The following is a 14005-nucleotide window of genomic DNA, read 5'->3' as shown; positions in this document are numbered from 1 at the left end:
CAGGCCTCGCCGTGCGTTTTGCATGTCAACAAGCCACATAAAAAAAAAAGCCCCCCGTTCACTGGGCAGCAGATTAAGGGATCGGGACCCCGAGAGGCCGCCGGAGAGCCGGGCGGGCCGAACTTAAGCGGCCGTGACAAAGGGGACGCGTCTGACGTCACGGCCGACAAAAGATTGAATGGAAAGACGTAAAATATTGCGTGTGTTTGACTCGCATTTACACTCGCGGGGAACCCCCGCCCTCGCTGCAACCCGCCCTCCGCCCTCGCGCCCCCCAGCCACCCCCGCATGGGTGGCCACCAGAGGTCTGCGGCTTCTTGTGGTCTCCGTGGCGATGGGAAGCACTAGCGAAGGTATCCGTCTTACTGGAAACCAACTTTATTGTTGACTTTCAGGAACGGCTGACGGGGGGTGTCTGTGTGTCTTTTGGGGGGTGAGGTGGGGAGGCCTGAGGGAGGCGGGGCACATCCTCATCTGTCCTGCTACGTCCATGCTAGAGAAGCTAATGCTAACACAGTAGGGAAGGTACCTGAAAGAGAAACCCGGGTGAATCTCATATTCCATATCCTTAAGGTCCATGTACTAGTATGCTCTTTGTCCTCACTCGTAAGACAAGTAAGAGCACTAGAATTACTGTCTTACTAGTAATGGTTTTTCCACTACTAGTGCAACTTATGGCCTTCTAATACGACCTTAAGCTTCTATATTGAAGCCGTTGAAGCATTTATTCCATATCCTTGATGTTCAACTTAAGGTCCATGTACTCATATGCTCTTTGTCCTCACTCGTAAGATAATTCAGTGCACTAGTAGTGCGACCGTGTCTTACTCATGTCCCCCCCCCCACCTTTCAGTGCCACTTTTGGTCTACAAGTGTACAATTAAACCGTACTAGTAAACTACTGCGATGCACTAGGAACACTACTGGTAGGCTTGTGTCACACACAACGATATGGAATAAATGCTCGAAAGGTATTCCATGAATGCTCACCGCATCACACCGACTGTTTCGTTTTTTTAACTTCAGTGAGGTTAAAGAGGTTGTCGGATGTATCATTTATATCTTATGTATGAAAACCTAACTAAAATAAAAGGAATTTAAACGATAGAGGTTTGCATCATAATACAAAAAAAACTCTTCACAACTATTATACGATTGCTAAAAATAAACATGATTACTTCAGGAATCGACGATTGAAGTATAAAAGGTGTAAATGCTGTTGAAATTCACAGAAGCTCCTGGAACATTCTCGTCTCGACAAGTTGGAACGTTCAAACGTTTGCGTTCTGGCGCCCCCTGGTGCCAAGGTTTGGGCGTAGATCTCAGACGGCGCTAGGACCCCGCGGAGACACGAGTTTACCTCCCATTAAGCGAAAAAAAAAGAACCCACGAAAATAAATCTTCAGTCTATTTTCTTTTTTTTACTTCACAGCGTTAAAATATAATTATTTGTACATATTCAGTTATAATACCACAACATTACAATAATAGTTGTTTTTGTCAGCCGACCTGGTCACGTGACTACATCCGTTTCCTACTCACGTGACTGTCTCCTCGTTCGCCGAGTAGCAAAAACGAGCCTGCGAAAAAGTGCTTTTTAAGAAATGTTTTAAATTTATTTTGACATCTTGCGGTGGACTGCAGACGCTAAAGAAGAGGCGCGGAAGTCAGTCGGGTAAGGCGTCAAGTCCAAAGTCCGTTGTAAGAAAAATATATAAATATATATATATTTTTTAGGAAGGCAGCCGAGCGTTGCTGCTTTTATTTATCACTCACCAACTTGGACTCAAGTTGACTTTTTGTCTTTGTCTTTAGACAACACTCCCACAAGTCCTGTCATCGTCTTCTTCAGACAACCAACTCAAAAATGTAGACTTCGACTACTTTTCTTGTATATGTATTTAAATCTTTTAACGTGACGTGTTTGGCCTGCGTGTAGGATGCACGAACGAAGAAGAGCAGCAGCAGCAGCAGCAGAGGGCAAAGTGTCTCTGTGATAAGATAATCACTTTTGTTTGTCCTCAAACACTCTTTCATGAAGAGTCGTCATCACAGTCATGATTAAAAAAACGATGAAAACAGGCGTCATTTAGGTGCAAAAAGTAACTCCGTTATTTAAGAATTTCTGGGAAAAGTCCAAAGTTTATTGAAGGTTGTCCAGAGATGAGAAAGTGGAGAGAAGATGATCTGCTCGGACGGGTTTTCAATTTCTGTCTCTTTTTTTCCTTCTTCTACTTTGACCCCTCCCCGCCCTCCAGGTTTCCAGAATGCCGTCCAACAAATCCGTGTCGGAGGCGCCCATCACTCAGCTGCTCAACTGCAGGATCCTCAGGGACCATCGGCTGCAGAGGTCACGTGCACACTCAAAAAGTCCATTCAAAGGTTTCCGTCCAAGTTTATCTGTGTCGTCTGAGTTCAACCATGTCAAAGTGTGGAGGTAGTTGGTGTCATCTGAGATTTGGATTTTTACCATCAAACTTCTAACACAGATTTTTTTTACAATCAAAAATTCAGTGTCCAAAATTCAGCGTTTCATTTTCAAAGGGCACAAAAATACCACAAGAGGTCAACACATCCAACTAAGTGGGGAGAACGATGGAAGCGCATCATGAGGCTTGAATTTCTAACACAGATTTTTTTTTTTCTAATGCAGAAATCTTAATTTTTTACCATAAAAAAAAAATCTGTCCAAAATTCATTGTAAACATTCTTAAATTAAAACTCAGATGGCACAGAAATGCTACAACAGCTGAGTAACCAGGGCGACGTAGGGAAGTAGATTTATCAATCTGTTTTGAACTTCTAATGCAATTATTCTTTTTTTTATTTAGTGAGTTAGAATTTGAACTCAAAGTATGGCTGACATGTGTTCATATTTGTGGCTTTTGTGTGAAATTTCATGAAGAACCTAAAATACATCCGAAACTTTTATCGGTGAACCTTTTGTAAACTTTTGAATGTCCCACTGTTCAGTGTTGCATTAACTTTTGCAGAACTTGCTGTTTGCGAAACAGGATTCACAACCGCTGATTATTTTACGATCTAAAAATCCCTTTGTCGTGATTGGTAGTCAGAATTGATGAAAGATTTCAAACGCAGTCGGCGTTTTCGAAATCATTCATCATTTCTGACTCCCGAATCACCAGAAAGGGATTTTGGGATAGTGGACCAATTTTTTGGTCTAGAGATATGAGCATAATTTGAGATGCACTTCAGACCTCCGCCACTAGATGGCGCCAGGCCAGCACAATTCACGACATCCGCCCGCCATCAAGTCACATTGTTTTCCTTGCAGTGGAAGAACAATGTCAGTTGGTGGCGCTAGTGGGCAAAAAGTAGTTGGACGAGTGCTTTCAAGAGTTCCCAAAAGGTCAACTGAAGTTGACCTGGAAAGGTTCTCGAGCATTTTAGGCTCAAGCCGGAATTTGACCACAAAGCCAAATATCATCAACATGTTGTGCGCAGGGAGGACCTGTGGGTGCGCGAGGGGAAGATTCTGGATCCCGAGAAGCTCTTCTTCGACGAGCAGGCGTACGCCGACGAGCGGGTGGACTGCGGCGGCGCCATCGTGGCGCCGGGCTTCATCGACGTGCAGCTCAACGGTGGCGTCCGCCGCCCGACCGCTCTCTGTGTTGGTGCTCTTGCGTGACTGACGGCGTGTGCGCCCCCCGCAGGCGGTTACGGCGTGGACTTCTCGCAGGCCTCCGACCACGTCGGGGCCGGTGTCTCTTTGGTGGCGCGGAAGCTTCTGGAACACGGCGTCACGTCCTTCTGCCCCACGTTGGTCACGTCGCCGACGCACGTCTACCACAAGGTCGCAACCGTGGCGCCGCCAAGCCAATCGGGATTATTTCACCCATTATGACGGCGCCGCCCATCACAAGCAAAATGACCGTCGGGATGGCCGTCAAGGTGGTGTCGGCGCAATGTCGTCGCCCTTCACGATGACCGTCAGCACGGCGCCACCCGTGGCAATGGTGTCGGCCGTCAGGGTGGCGCTGCCCATTAAGATGGCGCCACCCTTCACGATGGGCCCGTCCATCACAATGTTGCCACCCATCGCAATGGCCATCTCAGTGGTGCATTTTGTCCCGATGGCGCAGCGCATTAGATGACGCCACCTATCACGATAGGCTGGCCGTCGCAATGACCCCTGACCCCTGTGTCTCTTTCAGGTTCTACCCCAGGTCAAAGTCCAGGACGGCGGTCGTCACGGCGCGGGCGTCCTCGGTCAGCTCACTTTAGATTTTGGCGGCGCCAGGAAAAGTGGCGCGGGTTCCAAATGTGTGGCGTTTGTCTCCTGCAGGGGTCCACCTGGAGGGTCCCTTCATCAGCGCCAAGAAGAAGGGCGCCCACCCCGAGGGCTTCCTCCGCACCTTCTCGGGCGGCGGCGCGGCGGCGGACCTGATCGACGTATACGGCGGCCTGGACAACGTCGCCGTGGTGACGCTGGCGCCCGAGCTGGAGGGCAGCCAACCGGCGGTGGACGAGCTGCGCCGGAGGGGCGTGACCGTGTCCCTCGGGCATTCGGTGGCCAACTTGTCGCAAGCGGAGGACGCGGTCCGCCACGGCGCCTCCTTCATCACGCACCTCTTCAACGCCATGCTGCCCGTACGTGCCCGCATCAGTGCAACGGCGTTTTCATATCGGCGCCGGAAATGTAGCGATTGGGCGGTCGTCACCGATGAGTGATTGCGAACGCAGCCGCTCATCACTCATCAGTGCCGACAGTTTTATATGTGATTGTATTATTTGTATAGTCAACAGGAAAGATTGGCGTTAATAGTGACTATTCACTAACCTGCTGTGGTGCGTTGCGGTCCAGTTCCACCATCGGGACCCGGGCATCGTAGGCCTGCTGACCAGCGATCAGATCCCCCCGGGCAGGGTGGTTTTCTACGGGATGATCGCAGACGGGATCCACACCAACCCGGCCGCTCTGCGCATCGCCCACCGCGCCCACCCGGCAGGTGAGCCCCCCCCCCGCCCCCGCCCCCGCCCGACAATGGTGCTCGTGCCCTTCTTCAGGTTAGCAAGCGGTCGAATTTCATTAGAATGATTCACAAAGCTCAGTGTGGAGAACATTCAAGTAGAGTGGGACCTCAGTTTTAGTATGCCCTCGTTTTCGTATAATTCCGTTTTTGAGAAAAAACGTTAGTCTCAACTCTGTCCTGTTTTTCGCACATCCACTCGCAAAAAATCGATTTTCCGGAATGGATACGCATTCATCTGAATCATTTCCTTCGTGGTGAAAAAAGCTTCAACGGCGTATTCCGCAATGCAAGCGTTTATTTCCAACGCGAGGCGGTAACGAGCCTGCCGGTCTGCTCGGCAGCAACGACGTAACACGAGATGTGCAAAGTCCCACTTTCAAAATGGAAGCATGGCGTATAATAACACACGTTAACACACGTTTAACATCATACTCAATAAACAAGCTCGACATAGTTTGAGTGTAACTGCTAAATAAGAAAATAAAGTGGAGTGAAACTGTGTTATTACACTGCAGTGCTTTGATTTTCAAGGCCTGACTTTTGACAGGATGAGATTTGATTTCGAGCACGGAACGAACACGTGCACTCCAGTTCAAATCCTGGAAATCTCAACAGAACCATTTGGAGCCTTGCGCAGAGATTTTTCAATTCAATAAAAAGTAGGTTAAGCCATGCTTTGGAAATTTGGAAAGGTTTCATTTTGTGTTGCTTTCGTCCCGTAAAATGAATCCTCGTATGTTTAGTTTGGGGCGGCACGGTGGCCTCACAGTTGTGAGGTTGCAGGTTCAAATCCCGGCCCCGCCTGTGTGGCGTTCGCACGTCCTCCCTGCGCCCGCGTGGCTCCGCTTTCCTCCCACATCCCAAAAACATGCGTGCTAGGTTCATTGAAGACTCTAAATTGCCCGTAGGTGCGAACGGTCGTTTGTGCCCTGCCATTGGCTGCCGACCGATTCGGGGTGTGCCCCGCCTCTCGCCCGAAGATAGCTGGGATAGGCTCCGGCGCTCCGGCGCCACAGAACACGGATGGATGGATGTGTAGCTTGTTGTTGCCGACATCAAGCGAGTATGCAGTGAGTAACCAAAAGTGACAGAGCAGCTAATATTCGTGGAGTTTACGTTTGCGCTCAACACCAACAGGAATTGGATTCCCTTTCCAATGTTGATTCAGAAGTTATGATCGATTTGTACAACGAATATTCTTGTTATCGTTCTCTGGACTTTCACCAAAGGCGGCAAACAAACGAACGACTGAATCAGTAAGTTTAGCGGCTAATGACGCACTGTGGCTTGCGTTGCGCGGAGGTTTGGTGCTGGTGACGGACGCCGTCGCGGCCACGGGGCTCCCGCCGGGCCGACGCACGCTGGGCCAGCAGGACGTCGAGATCTGCGGCCCGCACGTCTACGTGGCAGGTCAGCGTTCGGCTCCTTTTCATGAATAGCTCTCGCTCTTTCTGTTTTTTCCAAATATTTTACAATTTGAAACACTTTTATATTTGACAAGATATTGTGCTATTTTTCAAATTAAGAAAGAAAAAGTTGAATGTTTGAATGTTACAAGACATTGCAAGACTTTTTGTTTCCGAAATAAACATGTTTTTCTTATTCAACAAAAAAGAATACAAGATATTAGGATAAGGTTTAATACCAAAAAAAATACTTATAATGTTTCACAATGTTTACTGTATTTTTTCTAAATGTAACAAATGTCATGAAAATTCATCACAATCAATTAATTTGAACATCCCTCTATTCTTTATTCAAATTCATGCTTTGAAGTTAAACGTGACAAGATATCTGGCAATTTGTTTGAATTAAAAACAAAAACAAAAACAAACCCCATGAATACAAATATTTCCTTTTTTTTGCCGGAGTAGCTGGGAAAAAGTCCTTTTGTGTGCGTTCGCGTGGCTTTCCTCCGGGTACTCCGGCTTCCTCCCGCGTTCCAAAAACGGGTTGCGTTGATTTCAGCGTTCAGAAAAGTCCAACTTTTCTGCACGTTGGACTCTGCGGGCTCTCACGCTGCCCGATTGCTTTTGTGTGGAAGGCACGCAGACGCTGAGCGGCAGCATCGCCACCATGGACGCGTGCGTGAGGCACTTCAAGCGCGCCACAGGTCAGCACCCGCCAAGGAAGGAAGGAAGGAAGGAAGGAAGGAAGGAAGGAATTTGACAAAGTTTCCTTGCGTGCAGGCTGCAGCGTGGAGGAAGCCCTGGAAGCGGCGTCGCTGCATCCCGCTCAACTTTTGGGAATCAGCGAGCGCAAAGGAACGCTCGACTTCGGATCGCACGCAGGTCGCTTTGTGACTGATTGATTCTACTTTTTACTTCCGACATGTCGTGCAAAAAAAAAAAGAAAAATGGACAAAACAAATAGCGTGCAGTGCCCGTCCAAAAACAAGTAGCGAAACATAAAAACTTCACCGTGGCCGTAAATAAATGATCCATCAAGAAGAGCAACCTGGAATACATCGGACTTCTGCATCATTGATGCATAATCAATAGAGCCTAAAGTTATCTATACATAATCCATCAAGAGAGAAATGTGTACATCAATTAGTAGACCACCAGATAGCTCAATAGGCAGACCTATAGAATGATCTATCGATAATTCCGTGCATATAAAAAGTCTACACACCCCTGTTCAAATGCCAGGATTGTTGAATACAGTATATAAAACACCCAAAAATTCAAACCAGTTTCCAACGTTAATTTGACCTATAACTTATACAACTCAGTTTGGAAAAGATTTGTTCATCTTTTTGAGATGGAAAGTGAAAATAAGTGAGACAATGTGGCTGCAAACGTGCGCGCAACCTCCTAACTAACTGAGACGTGGCCATGTTCACAATGAACCCATCACGTTTAAAATCATGTTACTACCACAGCTGAAGTTGATTTGGGCATTTCAAATGAGCGTTCAAATGTGATTGGTTGATCCCAAACAGCCACATCCTCAGATATGAGGGTGTGCGCACTTGTGCAACCCCATCATCTCACTTGTTTATTTTGACTAACCCTCTAGAAAGTATTTTTTGCCCTCACATTAATAGTGGAAAAAGTTTTGAAAAGAATTTTTTAGATCATAACAAGCTGGCATTTCAACACGGGTGTGTAGACTTTTGATATCCACGTATGTCAACGAATAGATTAATAGTAGTGGGTAGATCAATATTGATCATTGGATAAAGATCTGTAGATTGCTTAATAGATGGATATTGATCAGCAAGAGATATTTCATCAATTTCTGAATGTTTGAATATTTTTAAAAATGTTCTCAGATTTTGTGTTGCTGGATGACGAGCTCAACGTGGAGGCCACGTTCATTTCCGGACAGGAAGTGTGGAGGAAAACCACCCAAGAACAACAATGACTGACTAACTTCAAAAGCAAAACAACTTCTATATATATATATATATATATATATATATTATTATTTTTTTTTCAATGTCCCATCATCCTTTGTGGTTTTGACTGGCAGCTGTCAATCACATCCTCACATCATTTCCTGCCGTACCTTTGAAAGTAAAAGTTGTCCGCTGGAGGCTCGTCGTGTGAGCGGGAAGCGGCCCTCCCTCACGGCGTCCCGCGAGGACGCGGCGTGCGCGGCGGCACATGAGCGCGAACCAGTGGACCTGGAGCGGCCACAGAAGCCCCGCCCCCACGGCGCAGGGCCACGGGGCCCCCAGGACCGCCCGGTGAACGGGGATGGACGCGTACCTGCGAGGTGAGCCAGGGGGCGCCGTTGTCACAGACTGCGTTGAAAATCGCTCCCGAGCGACCGTATCGCGAGGCAGCCATTTTGTAGCGCTGTCGGAATGCGGATCACCCCGAAGGTTCTCAACCTGCACATTTTTGATCGACCCTGTGAACCCGATTTGATAGGAACCGCATTTTGAATTGCATCATGGCTGTAGCGGCGAGCACGGACGGACGTTTCCGTCGTCTGACCGGCGGCGCTCACGTGACCTCGAACTCGGACAATTTTAGCGTGAAGAAGTCCGCAGTGTTGCTGATCGGTGCCCGGCGCTACCTTTAAGCTGCGTAAGAAAACGATTAGTTGCTGTAAATCCAAACATCCCATTTTCAGTGGGGTTCTCGTTTTCTTTTCCGGTGCGTCTGCTTCATCCCAAACAGGAGCCCGCTCCCGTTGTTGTCACATGGGAGCGTCGTCGTCTTCTCTTTGTAATGTTCGCTTCATTTCAAATGCTCATGATTTTGCCCGCAACACTTGGCTGCTGATGTTTCACAATAAAAGCATTTTGAAGAAATGAATGGTTTCGTTTGCACGTGAGGAGCTCAGCATTTCAAAAGAATGAACTTGCGAAACAGATTTTTAAATTAGAGGGGAAAACAAGTCCTGTTAGCCTCTGCCGTTTGGGTAGCTAAAAGCCTCCGTCACATTCGAGTCAATCCAATTTCTATCCATGTCATAGGATCTTTTTACTTTCACTGACCCCTGACCCTGAATTACATCAGAGGCCACTCAGGGTCCACGGACCCACGTTGAGAAACTATAAAGTGGGCCAAGATCGTTAAGTCCCTTTTAGCGATTCCGGAGTCTGGGATGATCGTTCGTCATTCCCGTCTCCTCGATCATTTTGGGGCTCGGGAATGAACGAATCGTTCTCGACTCCCCCATCGTTCGCGACAAAAGCGGAGGACGCACCACGAGTACGGGGACGCGTGATTGGCTGTGTGTTGATGACGTCACCTGCTGTAGGCCAGGTACAAAAAGGGGAAGAGCGCCACGCGGCAGCCGAAGAAGACGACGAGGGTGACGACGCCGTTGGCTTTGTACGCCAGCGAGTCGCTGCGCCCGAACTGGAAACACCAAAACAACAAGACAGCTGTCAATCATCCGCGACGACGTTGGCGCGCACGCACGCACGCACGCACACACACACAGACACACGTTTACTAACACACACAGACATACGCGTACACCAAATTCTTATGCATGTATGCACACATGCGTTAACACACACACACACACACACACATTTACTAAGACGTGAAAAGAAAGGCGCACGCGCTCTTACTTACGTGTGTGAGCACTTTGGCCAGACACACGCACGGCGTGCTGAGCTCAGCGAGAAACAAAACGCCCTGGAAGTAGTCGCCTTTGCCCTGCCTCCACACCTGACACACACACACACGTGCACACACGCGCTCTGAGCTGATGTCACTCCGAAGGGGGCGGGACATGAGTGTTGCTACGGTTACCAGCGACGCGGGTAAGCAGAAGGTGACCACGAAGACGTGATGCAGCACCATCAAACTCTCGCGCCGCACGAAGCCCAACACGTCCGCCGACCGCGCCGTTCTCCTCGTGACCTTTGACCCCGCGCCTGTGCCGGTCGCACAGGAACATGGCGTACACGTCGTACACGAAGTAGGGCGCGGCGAAGGCGACGTAGGCGTCCGTCAGCCAGTGCCTGAGGAACGCCGACACGCGGTCGGTCACCTTTGGTGCAGTACCGCTCTGCTCCCCGGCTAAGATCCCGTAACAGAGCAGCGAGACGAGGACACCCGCGTACTCGACCTTCGGCGCCCGCACAGTTTTTTCTTTTCTTTTTTGGGGGAGAACCAGCAGCAAAAATGGCCACGGAGCGCCACGTTGCCCGGCGCTGCGGGCGTATGTGTTGCAGGAGCAGCTGGAAAGAACTACTTGATAGTGTTTTTCTCTTTGAAATTGTTTTCATTTCCTAATGTTTGATTCTTATCTGTGTACGGCAATCGTTTTCAGCCGTGGTTGTGACAGTTCAAGTATAAATAAAGTTGAGTACTGTGACCGCTATGCTAATTTCCGTTAGCTCATCTGTGGCCTTTCACATTATATGTTAGCATGACGCTAAAGTCTGTCAGACAAAATAATTTGGTGAGGTTGAACGTTTTGCTGATGAAATCTCAACGAATGCATTTGAATCTCCCGTTGACAATAGACCTCAACTGCCCGCCAGCGTCTGTCAGGTCCCAAACTGCATTTTCACTTTGGACAATTTGTTTGTCTTCACTCAAGCTAACATGTTTTTGTGCCGCGAAACTTCAAGCCCAACTTGAAGTTGTGTGAGCAGATTCCAAGCCACACGCTGACCACTAAGCTCATTTGCTAAACAAATGCTCCGCCCCTTTCCCAGCATCCTCGGGGATTAGCGACGGACGCAAATAGATCGGTTGCGACAAGGCCACGTGACAGATGGACGCCACCCCACATGAGCAGCGGGACTCAAACAGGCATCCCGCTTTCCTATTGGACAAACAAAGCTGGTGGAAGGCGACGGCCAGGCTGACGTCACAACTTGGACCAAGTAAACGGTCGAGAACCTCCCGCCGCTTCACCTCACCTGTCCTCCACGACGTCCCGCCGGCACATCCCGCCGCCGCCGCCGCCGCCATGACGGCCTGGACGGACGACACGCCGCTGGGGACGAGAGCGAGCGCAAAGTGACCAAGTACAAATACACGCGTGCACATTTTCCGGAGATTTGCAATGGAGCGGCATTTCTTTTTCTGCCGACCTTCAACTTCGATTCCGTAGATTTGAAAACAAATACGAGTACGCGATACGGCTACACGTGTATTTAAAACAACCGCCGTTTCGCTACATGCTAACAAACAAAGCTAACGAAACCGCCGTTTCGCTACATGCTAACAAACAAAGCTAACGAAACGAGCAACGATGTTGTAACTTTTTTAGTCATTTCAGCGTAAACGGTGGAGTACAACATGTAGACAGAAACGGCGTACATTCCTTAGCCTCTGAAGAACAACAAATAGTACCGCAGTTTACTGAGGTGTAGCAACTCCATGTAAATCGTCAGCGCGTTCGGAATTATTCACCCGTTGGCGACTCCCTAATCGCGATAAAGCAACTGTAACACTGAAAGGAGGCATCGCATACAGCGCAGCCCCGCCGCTGGCGTCGGATGGGGACCGGGCCTGACTGCCTGCAACCAACGGGGTTACAACATTTTTGGGGTCAATTGTTTTTCAACTGATTGATTGATCAGACCGATTGCCTCTTGTTGAGGTCAGGTTTTTATGCAAAGTTGATTTTGAGGGGAAAAAAATAAAATATATCGGAATCTCTTACTTACTCGACTACATTTTGTGACATTGACTGATTTTTGTCAAAAGGTTTTTAAAAGAAAAAAAAGCGAGGGGACTCTTTTTGCACGATTGTCCAAAAAGAAAAAAGAAAATTGTACCTGCATTACCAGATTACGAGCAACCTTTTATTGCTTAGTGACTGTCTTTCTGTCTCCGTCAATCGAGCGTCTGTTGTCGTACTCGAGCGGCTGCGACTACCGGAGACAAATTCCTTGTGTGTTTTTGGACGTACTTTGCAAAAGAAAAATGATTCTGATTGTGATGTGGCCCTAGTTGACCTGATTGAGCACATCAACCAGGAATTTGGATTCAGTACATCAAAATTGTCTTCAATTAGCTCAAAAGAAAAAGTGTAGTTGACTACGCCCATTATAATTGCATTGAACTTTTTGACGCGGCACGGTGGCCGACTGGTTAGAGCGTCAGCCTCACAGTTCTGAGGTGCGGGGTTCAATCCCCGTCCCCGCCTGTGTGGAGTTTGCATGTTCTCCCCGTGCCTGCGTGGGTTTTCTCCGGGCACTCCGGTTTCCTCCCACATCCCAAAAACATGCATGAATTGGAGACTCTAAATTGCCCGTAGGCATGACTGTGAGTGCGAATGGTTGTTTGTTTCGATGTGCCCTGCGATTGGCTGGCAACCAGTTCAGGGTGTACCCCGCCTCCTGCCCGATGACAGCTGGGATAGGCTCCAGCATGCCCGCGACCCTAGTGAGGAGAAGCGGCTCAGAAAATGGATGGATGGATGGATGAACTTTTTGACCAGAAGAAGTGGGGATGTACCACCAATGAGTGTTTTCCATGACAAAAAAACGTCACCAAAAAGTGAAAAACCCCGCAGATGCCGAATCGCGACTAAGCGGGAGTCCACCGTGGGCCCAAAACACTCCAAAGAGATTCAAGATGCATCGTGGGATACATTGAGAGGCCACTGTGGGATTAGCCGCACTTCTACTCGAGCGTGAGGACTTTTGCAACTCGCGCGCGCGCGTTCTTACCGCGCTGCCACGACGTCGGCGTCGGCCCGGTTCCGTCCCATCGCGATCCTCAGAACCCGACTGGACAGCAGGAAAAGTCCCGGGAAGAAAAGCGCGCCGGCGATCAGGAGCGCCAACATCGTGCGTGCGTGAGCGAGCGAGCGAGTGAGGATGAGCTGAGCCACCTGTCAGGAGCGCAGAGGGCGGCGGGACGGCCTCGGCCAATGAGAGAGCGTGACAAAGCGGTGCCTCGTTTGCTCGGATTTGCGTGAGGCTGACCAAGCGAGCCAATCAGCTTGCAGCTTTTGTTTTATGTTGCAGGTCACAATTTCACATTAAACGTTGAGGGAGTGCAATCAACAATAGTTTCGTGGGATATTTTCTCCCGAGTTGGCAAACAGGAGTCCCGCAATGACACACTCGCACTCGCACTCGCAGTATTTCATTGAAAAAACACTTTTCGTTTTTATGCTGGTTAAAATCTTTATTCTTATAGAATTCAAACTTAAATCTTGTAAAACTGAAACTTTTATTCTGGGGAAAATGACAACTTTCCTAAACTTCCTCCCCATTAAATCATTGCGCTACTTTAAAAAAACAAAAACAAAATAAATTAGTTTTTTTTTTAACAATGACGACTTGAAACAAGTGTAAAAAAACAACAACAGTAATTTCAATCACTTTTGTTTGGAAAGCCATTTGCGCATTTTGCAATATCCTTGATATCCAGCTCAAGGTCCACGTACTAGTACCCTCTTTGTCCTCACTAGTAAGACAATTCATCTCACTAGTAGAATGCCTGTGTCTTACTAATGACGACTGTATGACATTTCTTCACACTGATAGGACAACGTTGGGAGACTAGTAGGACAGCTACAGGTAACTCGTGAAGCAAGACTACAAGTGGGCATTTTGCACCTACTAGTAA

The 14005-nt window shown here is 48.4% G+C and overlaps 1 protein-coding gene and 1 pseudogene across 2 annotated transcripts; one reads left to right on the top strand and one right to left on the bottom strand.

The window, feature by feature from the left end:
* The first annotated feature begins 1518 nt into the window (after positions 1-1518).
* amdhd2 (amidohydrolase domain containing 2) lies at positions 1519-9261 on the top strand. Of its 2 annotated transcripts, XM_061748334.1 has the most exons (11): positions 1519-1675; positions 2259-2350; positions 3466-3602; positions 3675-3814; positions 4176-4230; positions 4307-4611; positions 4826-4970; positions 6297-6404; positions 7039-7107; positions 7184-7285; positions 8272-9261. In XM_061748334.1, exons 2-11 carry the CDS (start codon positions 2268-2270, stop codon positions 8361-8363), a joined length of 1236 nt encoding a protein of 411 aa, XP_061604318.1. In that variant the 5' UTR covers positions 1519-1675; positions 2259-2267; the 3' UTR covers positions 8364-9261. The 2 variants fall into 2 exon arrangements, with proteins under 2 accessions (XP_061604318.1, XP_061604319.1); XM_061748335.1 differs by lacking the exon at positions 6297-6404.
* LOC133465470 (ceramide synthase-like) lies at positions 8419-13491 on the bottom strand (annotated as a pseudogene).
* Positions 13492-14005: the final 514 nt, after the last annotated feature.

Source organism: Phyllopteryx taeniolatus, chromosome 16, assembly GCF_024500385.1.
Source record: "Phyllopteryx taeniolatus isolate TA_2022b chromosome 16, UOR_Ptae_1.2, whole genome shotgun sequence".
In the NCBI taxonomy this organism is placed as follows: domain Eukaryota; kingdom Metazoa; phylum Chordata; class Actinopteri; order Syngnathiformes; family Syngnathidae; genus Phyllopteryx; species Phyllopteryx taeniolatus.
This window is presented reverse-complemented; position numbering and strand designations above follow the sequence as displayed.

Excerpts from the sequence above, each read along its gene's own strand:
- amdhd2 (XM_061748334.1), top strand. The coding sequence starts at position 2,268 with ATGCCGTCCAACAAATCCGTGTCGGAGGCGCCCATCACTCAGCTGCTC. Across the intron at positions 3,603-3,674 it reads CATCGACGTGCAGCTCAACG|GCGGTTACGGCGTGGACTTC; the intron begins GTGGCGTCCGCC and ends CGCCCCCCGCAG. Across the intron at positions 4,612-4,825 it reads TCTTCAACGCCATGCTGCCC|TTCCACCATCGGGACCCGGG; the intron begins GTACGTGCCCGC and ends GTTGCGGTCCAG.